Genomic DNA, 22,596 nt, shown 5'->3' with positions numbered 1-22,596 from the left:
AGAACTACTGCAATACAGCGAGCGCCACTACTGCCAGCTAAATAAAAGATTCAAACTACTGAAGGCACTAACTACTAATAGGCATAGTTAACAAATGAAAGATTTTAATAGAGAACAAACATTGTATTTACCTTAATAGTGTTCAAACATCATCATATATCAGTTCATGACATCCAGTCTTACAAATTTACTGTCTCTGATGGACACACTTCCAGATCATCCGCTCTCAAAACTCCGGCATCTCATTCCGCACATCCATCACTACTGGCGGCTCATCTCCAACTGCGCAACGCTACGCTCTGTTAACAGCCAACTGCCCAAAACTACAATAGCGAATATTACAACAGTACCAACGAGCCACAGACTGAAGACAGCACAGCCAGTGATTTTCATATAGTGCGCTACGTGGCATTACCAGTATAAAAACCTAAACAGCCTACTTACAATTGGATCTCGACTAACGCGAGCAGCAATGTCGCGATACGATAAACCGCAATCGCGATAGGCTACAATCCGAGTTTTATCAAAGTCGGAAACGTGATGGTACACATTTCTTGCCGGCCGCGGTGGCCGTGCAGGTTCGAATCCAGCCTCGGGCGTGGATGTGTGTAATGTCCTTAGGTTAGTTAGGTTTAAGTAGTTCTAAGTTCTAGGGGACTTATAAGATGTTAAGTCCCATAGTGCTCAGAGCCATTTGAACCATTTGAAAGCATTTCTCCTCTTTACACGAGGCATCACAACAACGTTTCACCAAGCAACGCCGGTCAACTGCTGTTTGTATATGAGAAATCAGTTGGAAACTTTCCTCATGTCAGCACGTTGTGGGTGTCGCCACCGGTGCCAACCTTGTGCGAATGGTCTGAGAAACTAATCATTCGCATATGGCAGCATTTTCTTCCTGTCGGTTGAATTTCGCGCCTGTAGCACGTCATCTTCGTGGTGTAGCAATTTTAATGGCCAGTAGTGTATGTATGGGTTATAGAAATTCGATTGCAGTATGGTATCTTCGTACACTGCCCTGCACTGCACACGCCAGGACTGGACGCTGGATGCTGCGAGGTCTGCCCCACCGCCCGGCCTACCACACGACGCGACACCTCAGCTCAGCTCAGGAGGCGCCTCCGCCGCCCGCTGGTGGGAGGCGAGCCTCCTCGCCGCCCCCCGCCCCCCGGCAGCGGGCTTCGGTTTTCCCGGGGCCGGCCTCCCGCCTCTGATATTGCGGCAGCCGCGCGGCGCGCCGCCACTCTCAGCTGGACCCCGCGCGCGCTCCGGTCGGCTCACACAGTGTCCGCCCCCCTCCCCCAGTGCAGTGCGCGCCGTGACTGCCGCCCGCTAGCCGCTCCAGTGCCGCGCTGCCCGCGACTCGCCTCGCACACTAGCTCCAGGCAGCCGCCGCCATGAAGGACTTCCTCAGCCTCTTCGGCTTCGTGGCCAAGTCGTACCGCGTGGTCAGCTCGTCCAAGACCGAGGCGGACGCCGCCGACAAGCAGCAGGAGCTCCAGAAGACCCAGCAGGAGGGCACCAGCACCTGCGATGCCGCCGCCAAGCTGGGCCGCCGCGGCTCCAAGGCCGGCGTCGTCGTCAACAGGGCCTTCCACGACCCCGACCACCAGCGCCGGCTCCACCGCAGGCGTAAGTCCGCAGGCTCGACGCGCAGGTGACAATGGACGGCGAATGTACCACGGAAACGAAAGTACCATCGCGTGTGCCACAACGAAGAGTAATAACACTCTAATGTTAACCGTATAGTGCGTGTTTGGCAGTCCCAGCTACAAACGAAGGGGGCCCTTAGAGGATAACGGAACAAGCAAATAATCTTAGTAAACGAAGCTCAGGAAACGAGTGGTTTCTCCGATACGACATATGCACAAGTGCATTCGTCCCAGTGTTACATCACTGTTATCGTGCTTTTGATGATCTTCCTTATGGTGAATAGTTACAACTAAAGTTCAGCTATCCAGAGAGTTCCATTGCGGCTGTATTTATGTATGGTAGCGAAACTTGGTAGGTATTCTAACACACTCGAAAAAAACAAGTTCCTGTTTTGGCCACCTGGTACAAATATAGCTCTATGAATTCAAGAGGAGACGTATAGAAATGGTTGAAGCGTAACGGACTAGAAATGGGACGCGAGCAGGAAAGATCAGGAAAGAAGAGAGGCATATTGCTGATTCTATATTTAATCACCACTTGCACATGAAAGTCTCTTCGGGTTTGCTGGCGGATCCTAAAATCAACTTGACTCGATATTTCGGCGATCCAACTCTTAGCCATTTTCAGGAAAATGCCGCCACTGCTGATGAGTCCCGCTGAGAACTGACCGTTCTCAGCGGGACTCATCAGCAGAGAAAGCATTTTCCTGAAGATGGCGAACAGTTGGATCGCCGAAACATCGAGTCAAGACTGGCAGTTCTCAGCGGGACTCATCAGCACAGGCAGCATTTTCCTGAAGATGGCGAACAGTTGGGTCGCCGAGATATCGAGTCAAGCTGATTTTAGGATCCGGCAACAAACCCTAAGAGACTTTCAAGACTTATTACGCCAGGAAAGCCTACGTAATCACCACTTAACACAGTTTCTTCGATATCAGCACCAGAGACGTCTACGAGATGGTGTACAGCGCCAAATTTGCGTCTGGTGGCCGAAATTGGAACTAATTTGTTTCAGCATAAATTGCTTCCCCATTAACGTATTATAATACCTGACAACTTTCGCTACCTTACTGTGATTACAGCCCACCCTGAACCTCAGCGAGCCGGTTTTTAGTTTTTTGGCTATACCCACCCAGTACAAGCGCGATGATGCACTAGGACAGCATCATCTGGCGCAGATCTTCGACAATAAGTGTTTCGATCGTGGCTCGCCAATGCCGTGGCCTCCCAGGTTGTCCGACTTGAACAGTCTGGATCTTTTAGGCCATATTTAAAAGCTTTAGTGTACACCAACTCTCTTGGTAGTGTCGATGAACTCCATAAACGCTTTGTGAATGGTTGCCACAAATTTGGGATCGCGTCTGGCACTTCTGAACAGGTATGGGAATCGATGAAGAAGCCTGTTGTAATGTGTTTCCATGGATCCTCGTGGACTCTGTTATAAGACACTCATGTGGTTAGCACAAATGGGTCGAACGGAGGAAACCATTGGGTCATGGATCTATGATTATTAGGATTATTTGCTTTTTGCGTTCTCCTCTACACGTTCCTTTCTTTTGTACCTATAATATTCAAACCACTTATGTAGGGTGTAAAAAAACTAGATTTAGTGTGAATGCTGGAGACAAAAAGAAACACTTTCTATTTGACAGAAATCACACAGGTGCACCATTTCCGCACTAGGGCTCCTTAAAGTTTGCGACAATGTTGGTAATAGACGGTGTTGAAACTACCGTGTGATGAATACTGTCCCTAATACGTTGGTGAAAATGTTGTCCGTTCACGTTAATACACAACCGGCATCTGCATACTAATGACTTTCTAACGCGCTCAAAACAGCCAGGAATTTCACAAATAATGGTTGGAGCAATAGCCGAACTGTCAACCTGATCTCCTGCAGTGTCTGTCGGTGTCTCCTACACCAAACGATTCATCTCTTCCCCGCAAAAGGAAATTCATAAGAGTGAGGTCGTGAGAAAGCGACGCCCACGACGCTGACAAACCCCTCCCAATTCAGTTACTTGTGGAAAATTTGTCTAAATGTTTACTTGCGTTAAATCTTCATAAATGACGCTTATGACAGCTAACTCGGTCAGAATGTAATCAGCCATCAAGAAACTGTAAACGTTAGTAGAAACTTTCGTGTAAACGCATCACAACGTAAATAACAATGTAACTCTTTATCCAGGAACGTGGAGACCGCTAACAACGAAAACTTGCCCTTTTAGCAGTAAGATGTTGCAGATCAGAGTATACCAACATGTTACTTACGAAACAGTCAAAACAACTGGGAAACTTGGCCTAGGTGAAGTCCAGTGCGTAACCTTTCATGCAACGGTGCACCTGTAACGTTGGTGTCACATAAAAATGTTCCTTTTGTCTTCTCTAAACACTCACATTTTGTATACTCGTTTATTTAGCTCTGTACGTGGATGATTTATTAGACAGGATCAGCAGCGCTGTAATATCTTTCACTGTACATGGACAATTCTGAGGAATTTCAGAACGATTCGGACATTTCCGTTTGTGGCAATGAAACTCACTCTCTTTAAATGCTGAGAAATGCACAGTAATGCCTGTAACAAAGAACTGTTCAGTACCTCAGGATTCGTGGTCAATATTTTGAGCACGTCTCATCGTATAAATATCTGTGGCTAATCGAAGAAGCGACGCGAAATCAACACGTAAAATCAGTATCGTGCAAGGCGACTGTAAGACATTTATTTGTTGGTATGATAGTTACAGATGTTCTCACTTTCGGTTCTTCTAGCACCTGCCAGTGCGGCTTTGTGGCTAAGTGTCAAAGTTTCGTACTACGGACCCAAACCTCCGAATCCTCGGTCGGTCATTGGATCTCTTTCTGTCACTTATCACTTTTTTTCACATCTGATTGTGATTTCTATATGTGAAAAAGTCTTGTTACACTGTGCATGGACATCTGTGTGTCCCTGCCTCTGTAGGTGGGTAACTCATCTCGAATGTCGGGGTTAACGAATAATCACTTTCATTCTCAAATTACTTTATTGTAGGGCAGCTGTAACTCATCGAACTGTCGTGTCTTGGTCAGGAAATATCTCAGGAATCACGTGTTACAATCTTTCTCGAACCATTTTTCCATCACCATCTAAGAGAAACTGGATCACTGTATACTTGTGGTACACTTGTACGGCAGGCAAATACCACATCTTAAATTGTTCTATATGTGTTCCCAGTCATTTATTAACGAAAAATGCCCTTCCTGCATTATCTATATGGAAAGTAGAATACTTGTGATCAGGTACCTCAGATCTGGTGGACGAATAACTACCTTCAGAGCGACATGAACTTCCAAGCGGTTCTTCATAGAACTTGCCCCACAATCAACGCATATCGCAAATTCGTCGTTTTTCGTCAGGCGTACGAAATACCCCGTCACTGATTGGAAAAGAAAAGGTGGTGTGTTTACTTCAGTGGTTAGACAAAGTTACGGAAACTCTTTGGTCACCACTTTATGAGCCCCCTGCACGTCTAACTGAAACAGATGAAGGCTATTCGATGTGGAAATGTGTGCTGTGTTTTGCGGTGTTAATCAGTGTAAATAGTGTATTGTATCAGGAAAACCAGTTTCCGAGGCAGCTGTGCTCAGTATGAGTGTAGAAGTTGAATACTTAGCCGATGAAGAAGTTTCAGAAAAAAATGAAGTGAAACGCCAATGTCTACGTTAAAAAATTTTCATTGAGTTGCTCATGACAACCACCTTTAAAATGTCATGACGACATCGCCAGCAACTGAGGCGCGACGCGTCACATACAGAAATTTTGCGAAGAAAAGTTGTGAGCAGTCTGAGAAGCGCGATATAAATACCACTGAGTTTAACATTCTCCTGTCTGAGAACACGCAGGAATGCGAACGACCGATCTGTAAACCGACTCGCGTTGTCTTGGGAGACCTCACGTTCATTGTTGCCGATGGCAGAGACCACGTTATGTGGCGGGGGGAGTGACTTGCACGTACCTAGCCACGACTGTGAATCACTAAGGCCGGGGCTTTCATACTTCCTCCGAACGAGCTATTCTGTTACGTAACGTGGATGAAAAGTTTCAATTTTTTCTTCGTCATCATCTTCAAGTTAATCCAGTGTTACGGAGCAGTGAAGGACTTACGTAAGAGCATATTTCAGTTCAATTAAGAACCGTTAATGTTGATAATTACAGGCAACAAGCCAACTTGAAATAACCTTCACCGTTCATCTTTCTTCATGTACCAGAGGTCGATTAATCAGCTACACTTCAACAATAACAATATGTATCTCATGTTTTTTATAGTTTCCGCATACAGAACTTTACAATTCGAGAAATCTCCGGGATGACCGAGTATACAGTTTAAAATAATTTTTCATAATACGGCGTACTTAGACACGACTGTCGTAACACGATTTGTAAGATTTTTTAAAACTATGTTATATCTAGCAACTGTTGGCATATAGCCATACATGCAGAAAGTTTACGAATCTGTAAAGATTTGCGTTGCACCATTAACGCCACATTAAATTGGAGTATGCTTCTTTCGGCCACATTCCCGGCTTTGCTCTAGCTTGAAGAGCCGTCAGGTGTATTTCATAAGGACGCCTCCATGAGAAAATCACTTTTGCATATTTCCAATAATTTTAAGCAGTACAGATCTTACAGTCAATTCTTCTTTACTCTGACTCGATTATGTGTAACATCGATCTGATACTGCTACCTGGGTGCAGCTTCCTATAACCACACTTCTTTTTTCCAAATTACGTTGGAGAGTCTGCTCACACCTTTTAAAAAATTTCATATGTAAAACTACTTACTTTACTTACTTTTTCGTGTCCGGAAACTACAATTTGTTTGCCCATTATTGGGCAATGTCCAATGTTTCTTCTTTGGCCAGCCATAGATCTCTTAGTGGATAGTAGATGGGAGGCTCATCTAAGGCGCAACTTAGGAAACTACTTTTTCATTTTGTGTGTGTTTAAGTTAGGGCGGTTGTTACCAGCCCCTGAATCCGTTTGTCTGTGACTTTGGTCGTTATATGAACTGAAGCTTTTTTTTTTTTTTTTTTTTTTTTGCTAAGTCATCCTGACTGATGCGTTATCCGTTCTCTGTGAGGATTCACTTCTCAAATACAGATTCATCCACAAGGGGAGCTTCGATTCTCTCTATACTTACAGGATTTCGAGGCGAGTGCCAAGTTATCAACGTCCTAAAGCAGCACGATGCACTTCTCAAAGAAAAAACATCTTTCCACTCTTAATTAGTTATTGCATTCAAATTCGAGAGTTCACAATTAATTAAAATTTGGTGCAAAAATGACACTTAAAGTAGATGTTTTGTATTTCTGAAGATTGAACAGTATTTATGACATCAATTTTTTTTCGTTTGCCGATAAGATATTTCGTTATGTCCTTGTCAAATCTTAGTCTGTTTCGTATGATTTTTGCTAAAAAATGGAAAGATACTATTTTTACTAAAAATAACGATTCGTTATTTGTTACTTATTATCTGAATTTGATAATAAATGCAGAATTTAAATAAAATTAGAAACAAAAGTTACTGCTAGCGAGAAGCGGACTAGGCACTTCGTGTGTCCTAGAATTTTGACTCTATTCACCTACCTACCAGAAATGTTGTTAAATACTTTGAAATGTTTCATAATTAATGGCGGATGGAAATTTCGCAAGGTTCAAATGAGATTCTATTTGAGTGCCTTAAAAAAAAAAAAAAAAAAAGAAGAAAAAGGAAAAAAAAGTGCTGTAAGTCTGAATAAAATGGAGTGGGGCGAGACGTTCATTTCACATTGAGCGTTTTACGCAAGACGGAATATTGTTGGACTAATTCCTTTTTCTGCACAGATAACCTGTCTGCATCCACCTTGGAACGCCAGAGTTTGAATTGAGTAATTTGTAGGGCTCGCGGTTATTGTTTTTTCGTTCTCTCTGGTATCTCTGGCCTGTTAATGCGAGTCGCCAGTTCACGACTACTGTCCTTACGTCGCGCAAAGTTGGCAGGACTGGCTTGTCCTCTTAGAGCCGGCAGACTGGAAACGAGGTGGATCAGCGATTGCGCGTATTTTCCAGCCGGGTCGCTTCGGTACCCGGTGGACTCTTGAACTCGGCAAACGAGTCTGAAGACGTCACCCGGGGTGAAAGCTCTCGCAGGCACACTTAGGAAACAGACGACGGAGATGGGGCAGAAGCGGAACCTTGCTGCGCCGAGCAACCGCTTTGTGCAGTTTCGTCAGCGCAGGTCGTTACAAATGGACGGAGGCAATTTACAAGATTGTGACGTGTCTTACGAGCTGGGAGCGCTACTTGTTAGTAAGATGTGCAACTCACATTGAAATTCAAATGGCGATGCGGGAGCATGGATGCATGTGGGTCAGCTTCAAAGGAAGCCTTTCCAATTGCACGTCCACATGGTAGTCAAAATATACCCAAAGTAGCAAATTAGTCGCAAAAGATTGTAAAACTTAAAATGTTATCCTCTGATCGAATAAAGGCAGTCACGTTGGCAAAAGTTGCTAGCGCAGAATCTATGATACGAGGTGTTTAACAGCAACGTAGTGACTCAATCGCACGATCTCACGGAGTCCTGTTTGCTATGTCGGATTCTGCCATATACCAGAGCAGCATTGTGTATATTTTCCTTAAATCGTTTTCTATATTTTGAGTCTGACGAAAAAGTTTCTTACAACATCCAGATAAGAAAGTTGCTGTCTTTAGGAGCAAGAGACTCTTCTGCGACATTTTTGATAAATAAAATGAGTGTAGCGTATTTTTTTTTAATTTCTACGTTGAAAAATGTCGCACCTCGGATATAACAGATAAGTTCGTCTTGGCCGATGCTTAGACGGATACAATATTTTTAAAAAAATGCAGCGATGTGGAAAACTACGATCAATGTTTGTACTATCAGCCTTTCTGCAAAATAAAGGAAAACACTCGCGTCAACAACACCAAACAAAATAAAAATACCAGGCGGAGGTTACTTTCTAACCAATGCATTTGAAAATATGCGACACAACAGAATGGAAGACGAAGAAATGTTGATAGGACGGAGATCGAAACAACTAATCGAAAAAATAATCTGTTGATTTCAACAACAGAAAATTTGTGAATAATGGTGGGAGGAATATTAAGTGTCCCAGCTCTAAGACCATCAAATAGTGGAACGCTGGTATATAAGAAAAATGACACAAAGTTTCTACCGACAGACGTGACAGCCGGTGGTTTAACACATGACAAAAGATGGAAAGGGCTCCCGCGATATTAAGCAGAACACAGGAGTGTCTTTTTCCAAATAATGATTGTCAGTTTCTCTCTCTTTCTCTTTTACCCTCTTCATTCACTTCCATCCAAAGCAGTATTCTACTTTCCACTGTAAGGTGGGTGGCAGATAGTACATTTTACTGCACCAGTTTGTAACATTTCTTCCCCTTCTTCTAGTGACCGGCCAATGGCAGGAAAGGCTATTCATGCACCCTAGCACGACCTTTTGTTCAGATAAGAGTAGTGTATGCAAACAGCTAAGGAATATTCGTAAATAAAACAGCGAAAAGACAGTTTTAAGATTTTCGAAACAATTCTTCGTGAGAAGCATCCTTTCACAAGTGCTGACTGGTTTCACCGCTTCTGTGACTTCGCGCTAATGAGGCCATCGAACTGACCTTCTTAAACGCACGATTCCCTTGTCAGGGCACCATCATGTACATCCCACCTATTTGAAAATTGCTGCCATACAGGCCGGACAAACACTTCATTTGCTGACAAGTTAGTTTCCCAATCTTTCCATTTCTATTACTCACAGATGAACCTGTATGATCAGTCATCATTATTTTCCCACGCCTTGCTGCTTCCAAATAATGGTATGTTTTATGAATCATTTCAACAGAGAATCTTTAATGATGTGGACCACGGGCAGCACATTTGCAAATACTGACGCGATGGATTTACATTTCTTCACGTTAATAGTTACTGAGATCTTTGCATCAGACTGGTGACTTGCGATGCTCTGTAGAGGCGTGTTGGGATTTTATGTAGTGTCACTACCCCATAGACATACGCACCAATTTGGAAAAGCTGGGGCATCTGATAAGTCAGCAATGCTAGGCACAATACGGTCAACACTGCTTATCGGGATTCCTACCTTTGTCCCCCCCCCCCCCCCCCAATCATTCCTGCTCCCCTTTCCCCTCTCCCCATCTTTGCACTCCCCTCTCTCTCTGCTCTTCCCCCACCGCAGCCCTCTTCCTCTCTCTCCTCCCACCCCTCTTCTCTACCGTCTACCACATATTCACATCCCAGCATGCACCTGTCCCCTTCACATTTCTTCCTGTCCCAAAGCTCCTCTCTGTTTATTTCACAACATTATGTCAGATGTGATAATTGCAATAATTATTCATCCACCCCGTTACAGCGTCCACGGTGTGTGATTGCATAGTAATGCGGAAGTTCCTGCTGCAGCTCACCATCAAGGCAAACTCTTGAAGCTTTTTAAATAAAACAAACGTTACCAATATTCTATATCTTTGTTCGTCACGACTACATACTTACAACTGTCAGTCGCTATAGAGCTCTGCTATATCTTCAGCAGTCCGACGCCTTGGGTTCGCTGTCATCCATTATCCTCCATAGAGTCCCGACTTGGCCCCATGCGACATTTATCGGTTTCAAATAACTCTTTCGAGGACTTCACTTCGATAGTGATGAAACGGTGCAAGCAGCTCAAGGATTCTACAGCGACGCTATCAAAAAATTGGTCTGTCAGAATGAAAATCTTCCAAGAGGTTTCTTATCAGCACACACTCCGCTGCAGAGTGGAAATTTCAATCTGGAAACATCCCCCAGGCCGTGCCTAAGTCATGTCTCCGCAGTATCCTCTCTTCCAGGAGTGCTACTTCTGCAAGATATGCAGGAGAGCTTCTGTGAAGTTCGGAAGGTAGGAGACGAGGTGCTGGCGGAATTAAAGCAGTGAGGAGGGGTCGTGAGTCTTGCTTGGGTAGCTCAGTTGCTAGAGCACTTGGCCGCAAAGGCAAAGACCCCGAGTTCCAGTGTCGGTCCAGCATACAGTTTTAATCTGCCAGGAAATTTCAAATCGGTCTGTCGTTGGAAGAAATGTGTTCGTCACCAAAGTGACTATATTGAGAAATAAATATGTAGACAAGAAGAATAAAGATGTAGAATGTTAATAATGTTTTAATTAAAAAGCTTTAAGAGTTTTAACATAAAAAATTCGGAGGCACTTTTTAGCGTGCCCTCGTGTACATGCCCACCCGTAGGCGAAACAACAGGCTGGGAGACATGAGGTTCCAACGCCTGCAACGCCCCGCTGTGCTCTGCCCGCCAGATTATTACGCCCTATTCTGAGATCTGATGCTCGTCGACACGTAGAGCTCCGTGTCTTACATTTCAGACTCAGCAGACAGCACCAAATACCATGCGTAAACGACGCGGAGGACGCCGAGTAGTTGTACGTAAGACACGCCGTACACATAACACTGTGCTCCAGTAAATCATTTATTTTCATCAGTCGCCCCCTTTTTCTCTCTTTCGCATCTCTCCCCCTCTCACCCTCTCCAACATATGTTTATTTTAGTTACAGCAAAGACTTTTAGACAGATATTTAAAGAGTATTCCATATGATGATGGTGTTGAGATAGTTTATTGTGACAAAAAATGTGCACTGAAACTGAGGAAAGAGCGTAGAGGAGCTAATGCAGCATTCCGGCACAGTAAATAAACAGTAACATACATACCTAACATTCAAAAGGCAGTGGTCATATGCTCGCCTGTGTGATCATTCCGTCGCATATCAGCACAAACAGTTACAACATGGTGGCTACGAAGTTTTCACGACGAAGTTCTTGTATAAAAATTTCTCTGTTCACTTGTCGCGTCAAATTCGGAAAAAGTTTTAGTCCCTGACGTAGATGATAGCGGATATCATCGAAAGCTTGGAATTTTATCCTAATGTGATTTTACAACATGGCAATTGAACGAATTAAATGATTCCATCTCTTCCTCATTGATACTACGAGACTATATTTTTCCAATTTGTGGAGTGTACTATTTTACATTTCTGAACATTCAAAACAAGCTGCTGTTCTTTGTCGCACATTGAAATCTTATCAGGTTCTGACTGAATACTTGAGAATTTGTTTTCTGTTACTATTTATTATAGAAATGTGAATCATAGAAAAGCTTGAAGTCGCTACTAATATTGTCTGCCCGGCGTTACTGCACAATGTAGGCATGTCAGAACGAGCTTCCTCTCTTTATCGTATCTCAAATACTTATACACTGCTAGCTCGACCATCATATTCACTGCGTCGTGGTTGCTACAACGTACATCGCTGATTAATTATTTTTTGCTGGGGATCACAGCTTCGGCGGGTTCAAGGAAGTTGTTGTTGTTGTTGTTGTTGTTGTTGTTGTTGTGGTCTTCAGTCCTGAGACTGGTTTGATGCAGCTCTCCATGCTACTCTATCCCGCGCAAGCTGCTTCATCTCCCAGTACCTACCGCAACCTATATCCTTCTGAATCTTCTTAGTGTATTCATCTCTTGGTCTCCCTCTACGATTTTTACCCTCCACGCTACCCTATAGTACTAAATTGGTGATCCCTTGATGCCTCAGAACATGCCCTACCAACGGATCCCTTCTTCTAGTCACGTTGTGCCGCAAACTTCTCTTCTCCCCAATCCTATTCAATACTTCCTCATTAGTTATGTGATCTACCCATCTAATTTTCAGCATTCTTCTGTAGCACAACAATTTGAAAGCTTCTATTCTCTTGTTGTCCAAACTATTTATCGCCTATGTTTCACTTCCATACATGGCCACACCCCATACAAATACTTTCAAACATGACTTCCTGACACTTAAATGTATACTCCATGTTAACAAATTTCTCTTCTTCAGAAACGCTTTCCTAGCCATTGCCAGTCTACATTTTATATCCTCTCTACTTCGACCATAATCAGTTATTTTGCTGAATGAAATTTTCACTCTGCAGCGGAGTGTGCGCTCATATGAAACTTTCTGGCAGATTAAAACTGTGTGCCCGACCGAGACTCGAACTCGGGACCTTTGCCTTTCGCAGGCAAGTGCTCTGCTCTTGGTAGTGCACTTGCCCGCGAGAGGCAAAGGTCCCGAGTTCGAGTCTCAGTCGGGCACACAGTTTTAATCTGCCAGGAAGTTTCAGTTATTTTGCTCCCCAAATAACAAAACTCCTTTACTACATTAAGTGTCTCATTTCCTAATCTAATTCCCTTAGCATCACCTGACTTAATTCGACTACATTCCATTATCCTCGCTTTGCTTTCGTTGATGTTCATCTCATATCCTCCTTTAAAAACACTATCCATTCCGCTCAACTGCTCTTCCAAGTCTTTTCCTGTCTCTGACAGAATTACAATGTCATCGGCGAACCTCAAAGTTTTTATTTAATGGATTTTAATACCTACTCCGAATTTTTATTTTGTTTCCTTCACTGCTTTCTCAATATAAAGATTGAATAACATCGGGGAGAGACTACAACCCTGTCTCACTCCCTTCCCAACCACTGCTTCCCTTTCATGTCCCTCGACTCTTATGACTGCCATCTGGTTTCTGTACAAATTGTAAATAGCCTTTCGCACCCTGTATTTTACCCTGCCACCTTCAGGATTTGAAAGAGAGTATTCCAGTCAACATTGTCTAAAGCTTCCTCTAAGTCTAGAAATGCTAGAATCGTAGGTTTGCGCTAAGAAAGACATCGTCATTTCCACCAAAATTTCGGTTAAAATAAGCGCTCTTTTTGGCACCATTTGTCAGTTTAGATCAAAAGCTCGTGTTGTAGCGCACAAGTGGATGCTGCCGTTGCCTCCTGATTTCAACCAAACTGTCATGTCACCATAAAACTGTCTTCGTTGTTGTGCATCAGGGTGGTATCACACTGAAGACAGTCTGCCTTTCTGGCAATGTGGCAGACCCAGAAATTTCACTGAAATGCACTCCAGTTACGATGGCCTACGCTACTACATGAATCAAGTATCAGACTCCATATTTACGGAGCTACCTTCCAACAACGTGGGCAGTGAGTCTGTCAGGAAAACAACGTAACAATGTCTGAAACTACGTTTGCAATAAATGAGACAACGACTCGTGTATTCACTTATTTCATTGGCGGAGGAGTAACACGTTCTATTTCTTGCTCGGTGTTCCGTCCCTTGAAGTGGCCTACCTATCTATCAACCCAGTAACACTACATCGCCAACACCATTCGTATCACCATCTCTGAGGGTTTGTTCTCGTTCTGAATCAGTCTCCCGCCATTGTGGCCACACTGCGGCGTATGATGTTGCAACTCTTCTTCAAATACAGCAAGCGTCTCTCGCCAGCGTTCCAATTGTGCACGTAAATTGGCGGTAAACTACTTTCCTGTTTAAATCACCAGTGAGGGAACTTCTATATGTACAGGATGGTCATAAACAGTCTAAAAATTTTGTAAGGGTGTTGCAGGGAAAGTTTTGTGGACAAACAGTCGTCAAGAAAAAAATTCGACACTTTGCGCCATTTCGTAGTTACTTGACATTGAAATTAGCCAGTGAGGCCGTTGCACGTGCAAACTGAAGCACTTACACTCGCTAAAATGCGGTAATGCATACATATGACTGGTTCCTTGAGTTACCAATTGTTCAAATGCTCATTACCAGCTAATATGGGCCTTTTAAGGGATTTAAGCTGTGATGGCAAAAGATGTGTTCGTTCTGTTTGAGGACACTACTCCTGGCTGGCTGCACGAATTTGCGCAGCGCCACGACCTGACTGGCTAACTTTGATGCTAAACAACTCGGAATCGTCGCAACGTATCGAATCTTTTCCTTGTCGATTATTTCTCAATACAGACTCTTCGTAGGCGTTTTTCAGACTGTTTCCGACCACCCTGTATACACTGTCTCAGCCGGCCCGGAGAGCCGCGCGGTCTCACGCTCTGCTTTTCGGGAGGGAAGGCGTGCCTGTCCCGCGCACGAATCCTCCCGCCGGATCAGCGTCGAGGTCCGGTACGCCGGCCAGCCTGTGGATGGTTTCTAAGGCGGTTTTCCACCTGCCTCGGCGAATGCCGGCTGGTTCCCCTTTCTCCGCCTCAGTTACACTATGCCGGCAATTGCTGCGTGCAGACACTGTCTCCACGTACGCGTGCACCAGAATTAGTCCACTGGGGGCCAAACCGCACAATGACCCTGGGTTCGGTGTGGGGCGGCGGTGAGGGCTACGGCGGGAAGAAGCCTCTCCGTCGTTTCTAGGTCCCTGGTTCAATACCCAAATGTATATACATTTACTGACAAATTTCCGCGCCCGCCTCAGAATCCCTGATCGTTAACGCGGCTCACGAATAGGGCTTCCTAGCCGGCTCGAATTCTGGAGGCGGAATGTTTTAACTGCCTGTAAAGGGAGTAGAGGTGGTGGCGTAACGTTGCTGATCACCAGTGTTTGCGCGAATGTCCTCCATTAAATTCCAAACCGCAGTTCCATAGAGTGGTGGCAGGTGACACTGCTGACGGACAGTTGACGGACGTTGAGCTCGGCGGTCGCTGGGTGCCGTTCCAGAGGAGTAGGCTGTGTACCGGAACCCCCCTCTACCCTCCAGCCACGACAACACTACATTGTACAAGCGCTCACCATAGTCATCCACATGACACGGGCACACGCCGTATACTTGAGGGAGCCGACGGCCATCCACCTCTAACTAGGGCCTTGCTAGAATGGTTAAGTGATCTTGAATCTTTCATCAATAGCAGTTTCAACTTTTACTGCTGTCTCCTACAGATCTTCAATTCATGTTATTTCCAATCAGTACATTTAGTTCCAGTAATACTAAAAATGCTTAATTTTTGCCGGCCGCTGTTGCCGAGCGGTTCTAGACGTTTCAGTCTGGAACCGATTGACCGCTACTGTCGCAGGATCGAATCCTGCCTCGGGCATGGATATGTGTCATGTCCTTAGCTTAGCTGCGTTTAAGTAGTCCTAAGTTCTAGGGGACTGATGACATCAAATGTTAAGTTCCATAGTGCTCAGAGCCATTTGAGCTTAATTTTTATATACATCACTTTCAGTAATTACTCATTCGACATTGTTCGTTTCAGTATCGTCATTAGCTTTCATAGCTGCCGATCCCCACCTTAACAACCCCACCCACACTAATACCTCCAGATACCTTTGGCTCCAGACACCTACGTTCTCTCGCATTCGGGAGGACGACGGTTCAATCCCGACTCCGGCCATCCTGATTTAGGTTTTCCGTGATTTCCCTAAATCGTTTCAGACAAATGCCTGGATGGTTCCTTTGAAAATGGCACGGCCGATTTCCTTCCCAGTCCTTCCATAACCCGAGCTTGCGCTCAGTCTCTAATGACCTCGTTGTCGACGGGACGTTAAACACTAACCACCGCCACCTACGTTCTCGAATGCCCGCTAACTACAAAATGGAACAACGGCGGTACGACATGCCGAAAAAAGGCACGTTAGGTCCTAAAACAGGCCAAGATTGTCAAATAGCGAATCAAGTATTCCCGTGGCAGCCGTACGTTATAATGTATGCGTCTAGCAACTAACAGCCGAATCCAAAAACGTGAACTAGTGTTACGAGCTTCTGAAGCGTATAGTTTCTCTGCTCAGCAACAAACAAAAATACTTAAAGAAACAGTAGTGTATTAAAATGCGCTTAATTTTAATTGAAGTTGGCGAATTCGACAGACAGCTAAGTAAGGTTGGGTAATTGGCTTAGGGGAAGAGGTGTAAATAGCGCGGTCACTGCGAGGTGAGGAGGATATGGGGGGGGGGGGGGGGGGGTGAATGTTAGGTATACTGTTTGCCTTCCTCTTCCATTACTGACAATCACGGGCGTGTGCGACTCATGTCAGTCAGCTGGTATGGTACAGATTTTGACGCGGAAGTCACATGGAATTGCGAATACGCGTTAGAGGGACAGTCGTCTTCAAATGTGGTACATATTTGTAGCAAGAAATGTGGAATTAAGTTAAGGATCCAGAATGAGATTCTAACTCTGCAGCGGAGTGTGCGCTGATATGAAACTTCCTGGCAGATTAAAACTGTGTGCGGGACCGAGACTCGAACTCGGGACCTTTGCCTTTCACGGGCAAGTGCTGTACCAACTGATCTACCCAAGCACGACTCACGAACCGTCTTCACAGCTTTACTTCCGCCAGTACCTCGTCTCCTACCTTCCAAACTTTACAGAAGCTCTCCTCTGCTCGCAGGAGACGAGGTACTGGCATAAGTAAAGCTGTCAGGACGGGGCGTGAGTCGTGCTTGGGTAGCTCAATTGGTAGAGGACTTGCCCGCGAAATGCAAAGGTCCCGAGTTCGAGTCTCGGTCCGGCACACAGTTTTAATCTGCCAGGGAATTTCATAAATTAAAGACGTTGCATACAATGCAATTAATACAAGAAAAATTAAATTCGGGAATTTAGTAAACGTTTGTGACCGTGTCCCGTACTGCATAATGCATCTGAATATACGATTATTTTTATTAATCAATTAATCATCCGCTCACACTGACAACACAACAGCATTTCGTCAGGCGATTACATTGCCCCAGTTTTGGGGTCACTGAGGGTCGCAGAAATCTGAGACAGTTGACACGAAGTCGAATGGCGCCGACTCCGAACCATTAGTAGTACTTTGGGACTGACGTGTACGTTAACAATCAATAACAACATCGTTACGTATGCGGCCCACAGTACCGGCCCACATTGTCAGTATTGGCTCGTGAGCAAAAAAGTTTGGCGACAATTATCCTAGAACGTCAAACTCGCAGTATAGCGCACCATAACCGAAGAGGTTGTTGCAGTCACAGTTCTTTTCCAAGTAAGAATGAGCACCACTAGAAGTGGTACAAGGTACCCTCTGCCAGGAACTGTACGCTGGCCAGCGGACTGTCGCGCAAATGCAGGTGCAGACTGAGGCTGCAGTGCTGTGCTGAGAGGTCCCCAGGCTACAGCCGCAGGTGTCAGGTGTCGCAGCCCGTGTGACCCGTCGGCCGGCCTGGACTCTGTCCGCTGTCCTGGATCGCCGTCGCCCGCTTCTCCAGCGTCCAGTCCAGACCTCCACGTGCGGAGCGGAGCCTCGCTGACGCAACGGGGCCAGGTTTCTCCCCCGCTGGGTCCTCGTGACATAACGCGCTTCCGCAAAGGCGCCGCTCCGGCGAAAGCTGTTCCCCGCCTCCGACGGTGTAAGCACCGCACCTCCACTGAAGTAACTCCGACTCTCCACGGAACCCACGGGCCTCCAACTTGACACCTGTAAGCAGAGAGAGGCCACCGATATTTTCCGACATCGCTTTCACAACACAGACGTGACATTGCCTTTAAAAGCTAAGCAACTCCGTAACAGTATAGGGCGGGATCAAAACACATTACAGTAACTGTGTATAAAAATAACACAAAAACAGCCAACATATAGGTCAAATTTACATTGTGTTTACGAATGAATATGAAACGTTAGCTGGTTCGAATGGCTCTGAGCACTATTCGACTTAACTTCTGAGGTCATCAGTCGCCTAGAACTTAGAACTAAATAAACCTAACTAACCTAATACTGCCAATCCCAAAGAAAGCAGGTGTTGACAGATGTGAAAACTATCGAACTATCAGTTTAATAAGTCACAGCTGCAAAATACTAACGCGAATTCTTTACAGACGAATGGAAAAAGTTATAAAAGCCCACCTCGGGGAAGATCAGTTTGGATTCCGTAGAAATATTGGAACACGTGAGGCAAGACTGACCGTACAACTTATCTTAGAAGAAAGGTTAAGGAAAGACAAACATACGTTTATAGCATTTGTAGCCTTAGAGACAGCTTTTGACAATGTTGACTCGAATACTCTCGTTCAAATTCTGAAGGTGGCAGGGGTAAAATACAGGGAGCGAAAGGCTATTTACAATTTGTACAGAAACCAGATGGCAGTTATAAGAGTCGAGGGGTATGAAGGGGAAGCAATGGTTGGGAAGGGAGTGAGACAGGGTTGTAGCCTCTCCCCGATGTTATTCAATCTGTATATTGAGCATGCAGTGAAGGAAACAAAAGAAAAATTCGAAGTAAGTATTAAAATCCATGGAGAAGAAATAAAAACTTCGCCGATGACACTGGAATTCTGTCAGAGACAGCAAAGGACTTGGAAGAGTAGTTGAACGGAATGGACAGTGATTTGAAAGGAGAATGTAAGATGAACATCAACAAAAGCAAAGCGAGGATAATGGAATGTAGCGAATTAAGTCGGGTGATGCTGAGGGAATTAGATTAGGAAATGAGATACTTAAAGTAGTAAAGGAGTTTTGCTACTTGGGGAGCAAAATACCTAATAATGGTCGAAGTAGAGAGGATATAAAATGTAGGCTGGCATTGGCAAGGAAAGCGTTTCAGAAGAAGAGAAATTTGTTAACATGGAGTATAGATTTAAGTGTCAGGAAGTCATTTATGAAAGTATTTGTATGGAGCGTAGCCATGTATGGAAGTGAAACAGGGACGATAAATAGTTTAGATAAGAAGAATAGAAGCTTTCGAAATGTGGTGCTACAGAAGTATGCTGAAGATTAGATGGGTAGATCACATAACTAATGAGGAGGTATTGAATAGAATCGGGAAGAAGAGGAGCTTGTGGCACAACTTGACTAGAAGAAGGAATCGGTTGGTAGGACATGTTCTGAGAGATCGAGGGATCACCAATTTATTATTGGAGGGCAGCGTAGAGGGTAAAAATCGTAGAGGGAGACCAAGAGATGAATACACTAAGCAGATTCAGAAGGATGTTGGCTGCAGTAAGTACGTGGAGATGAAGAAGCTTGCACAGGATAGAGTAGCATGGAGAGCTGCATCGCAGTAGTCTCAGGAGTGAAGACCACATACATCCATGCCCGACGCAGGATTCGAACCTGCGACCGTAGCGGTTGCTCGGTTCCAGACTGTAGCGCCTAGAACTGCACGGCCATTCCGGCCGCCCGAGATATTAGATTTGACGACTTCAATCTACAACGTCTTGAAGAAATCGACTGGAATTGTTTTCAAACAAAAGAACACAGTAATTCACTGCCCAAGTAACACCCGCATGAAGACGACGCCGTTCCATTGAGTGAACGGAAAAAGTGTCATACCAGTCGAAATAAATAGTTTCTCCAGATCTTCTTTTTTTGATTCTGTGCTACTCCAATTCAACAAACGACGTAAGTGAAATCGACGGTGTGCAGTTGTAATTGGAGCCGATCCGGTACTTGCTCAGTTACCTCAGTTGCCGTAATTGGAAGAAGACTGCCGCACGAAACCCAGTTTTACCTTACCTCGTCACGAACGGTACAGTCTCTTTATTTGGAACCCTGAGCGTACGCGCACTTGTTTATGTGTGTGTGTGTGTGTGTGTGTGTGTGTGTGTGTGTGTGTGTGTGTGTGTGTGTGTGTGGAAACGCTAATATGATTTTGAATCTAAATCACTTCGACTCATTCGTATCTTCCATTTTCACATTTTCTGTTTGTGTTTAAAAACTAGTTTCCAAGAATACATTATTGATTCGGTCGGTGTCAGTAATTTTTAGATGTGACGTACAAAGAGGACGGCAGGCACCTAAGGGAACGTTTTGACGAGGAGCAGTGTGTGACTAGAGCCCCAGTTATCACCCGCTCAATGTAGGATGAACTGTAATAAAACCGACAAATCTTCAGGGTCCTGGCTGCAGATTGAGGAAAAAAGGTCCTATGAAATGGAAGAGTTTGTGCAACAACAACAGATTTTGCCGGAACACTACAGTGCTGCATAGCGTCCATGTCACAACACATGTTCAGAGTAGCCTCCGTGGGATTACAGTTGACGGGGATAGTAGCGGTTGTCATGCAGGATATACATAACCGTGCTTTGGCTTACACCATCTTGGCAGACCACTTACCTGGAGCCTGTCCTAGGGTTCGTCTCAACATCCTGCAGAGCCCAGTCCCGGAAATCTGGTGTATGAAACCTGCGCAGGGTAGCCGCGCGGTCTCGAGTGCCTTGTCACGGTCCTCCTTCGGGCATGGATGTGTGTGTTGTCCTTAGTTTGATTAAGCAGTGTGTAAGCTCAGGGACCGATGACTTCATCAGTTTGGTCCCATAGGAACGTTCCACAAATATCCAAGTTTTCTGATGTACGCACAGTCCCCCATCTCCCTGCACGTTCGTCCGTCTGAAAGGGCTCATGAACACACAAACGCCCAAAACAGGATTGAAATGTTGTGTGACGTGGTTGATACTTGTTTTTGTGTAGCCGTGTAGCCTCTCGACCGTTTCCGTCTACTTGGCTCTACGCAAACACCATCTCGGCTTCTTTCAGAGATAAATGCCGGAACATTCAGCTGCGTACAGTACGCTGCATCAATCACACAGTCTGGAACACACGGCACGTGGTCAGAGGAACTGTCATTTGTCAAAGCCACCTGTCGTGGCGATGCATTTCGAGACACGTCTTCATGGTATTTTTTTTTTTCCTCCCTTCAAGCCAGGGTTCGTTCCTACAGTTTGTCGGTTTCATTAACATTCATGCTCTACTTCAGACCTGTAGATGCCATAATTCTCCGAAAACCAGTCATCAATATAGAAATACAAATGTAAACAATAACACTGTTTTGTGCTTGGGACGCAATGTCACCTTTCTACAAACATTAACCTTTCTTGTCAAATACAATACTGGCATGTGATTACACTTTCACGCAATTTGGGTGCATAGATCCTGAGAAATCAGTACCCAGAACAACCACCTCTGGGCGTAATAACGGGTTTGATGCGCCTGGGCATTGAGTCAAACAGAGCTTGGATGGCGTGTACAGGTACAGCTGCAGGTGCAGCTTCAACACGATACCACAGTTCATCAAGAGTAGTGACTGGCGTATTGGGACGAGCCAGTTGCTCGGCCACCATTGACCAGACTTTTCATTTGATGAGAGATCTGAAGAATGTGCTGGCCAGGGCAGCAGTCGAACATTTTCTGCATCCAAAAACGCCCGTACAGGGCCTGCAACACGCTGTCGTGCATTATCCTGCTGAAATGTAGGGTTTCGCAGGGATAGAATGAAGGGTTGAGCCACAGGTCGTAACACATCTGAAATGTAACGTCCACTCTACAAAGTGCCGTTAATGCAAACAAGAGGTGACCGAGACGTGTAACCAATGGCACCCCACACCATCACTCCGGGTGGTACGCCAGTATGGCGATGACGAATACAGGCTTCCAATGTGAGTTCACCGCGATGTCGCCAAACACGCACGGATGCGACCACCATGATGCTGTAAACAGAACCTGGATTCATCCGAAAAAATGTCGTTTTTCCATTCGTGCACCCAAGTTCGTCGTCGACTACACCACCACAGGAGCTCCTGTCTGTGATGCAGCATCAGGGGTAACCGCAGTCAGGGTCTCCGAGCTGATAGTCCATGCTGCTGCAAACGTCGTCGAATTGTTCGTGCAGATGGTTGTTGACTTGCAAACGTCCCCATCTGTTGACTCAGGGATCGCTACGTGGCTGCACGATCCGTTACGGCCATGCGGATAAGATGCCTGTATCTCGACCTCTAGTGATACAAGGCCATTGGGATCCAGCACAGCGTTCTGTATTACCCTCCTGAATCAACCGATTCCATATTCTGCTAACAGTCATTGGATATCGACCAGCGCGAGCAGCAATGTCGCGATACGATAAACCGCAATCACGATAGGCTACAGTCCAATCTTTATCAAAGTCGGAAACGTGATGGTACGCATTTCTCCTCCTTACATGAGGCATCACATCAACGTATGACTAGGCAACGCCGGTCAACTGCTGTTTTTGTATCAGAAATAGGTTGGAAACTTTCCTCATGTCGGCACGTTGTAGGTGTCCCCACAGGCGCCATCCTTGTATGAATTGTCTGAAAAGCTAA

The 22,596-nt window shown here is 45.1% G+C and overlaps 1 protein-coding gene across 1 annotated transcript in view; it reads left to right on the top strand.

Moving 5' to 3' along the window:
- Positions 1-1,208: 1,208 nt before the first annotated feature.
- Positions 1,209-22,596, top strand: part of LOC126284543 (scavenger receptor class B member 1-like) — a 212,660-nt gene continuing 191,272 nt past the window's right edge. Inside the window, exon 1 of the mRNA XM_049983545.1 lies at positions 1,209-1,632. Within this exon, the coding sequence (XP_049839502.1) occupies positions 1,398-1,632 (235 nt within the window). The 5' untranslated portion in view covers positions 1,209-1,397. The remainder of the gene's footprint in view (positions 1,633-22,596) is intronic.

The sequence above is a fragment of the Schistocerca gregaria genome, chromosome 8 (genome assembly GCF_023897955.1).
Source record: "Schistocerca gregaria isolate iqSchGreg1 chromosome 8, iqSchGreg1.2, whole genome shotgun sequence".
In the NCBI taxonomy this organism is placed as follows: Eukaryota; Metazoa; Arthropoda; class Insecta; order Orthoptera; family Acrididae; genus Schistocerca; species Schistocerca gregaria.
This window is presented reverse-complemented; position numbering and strand designations above follow the sequence as displayed.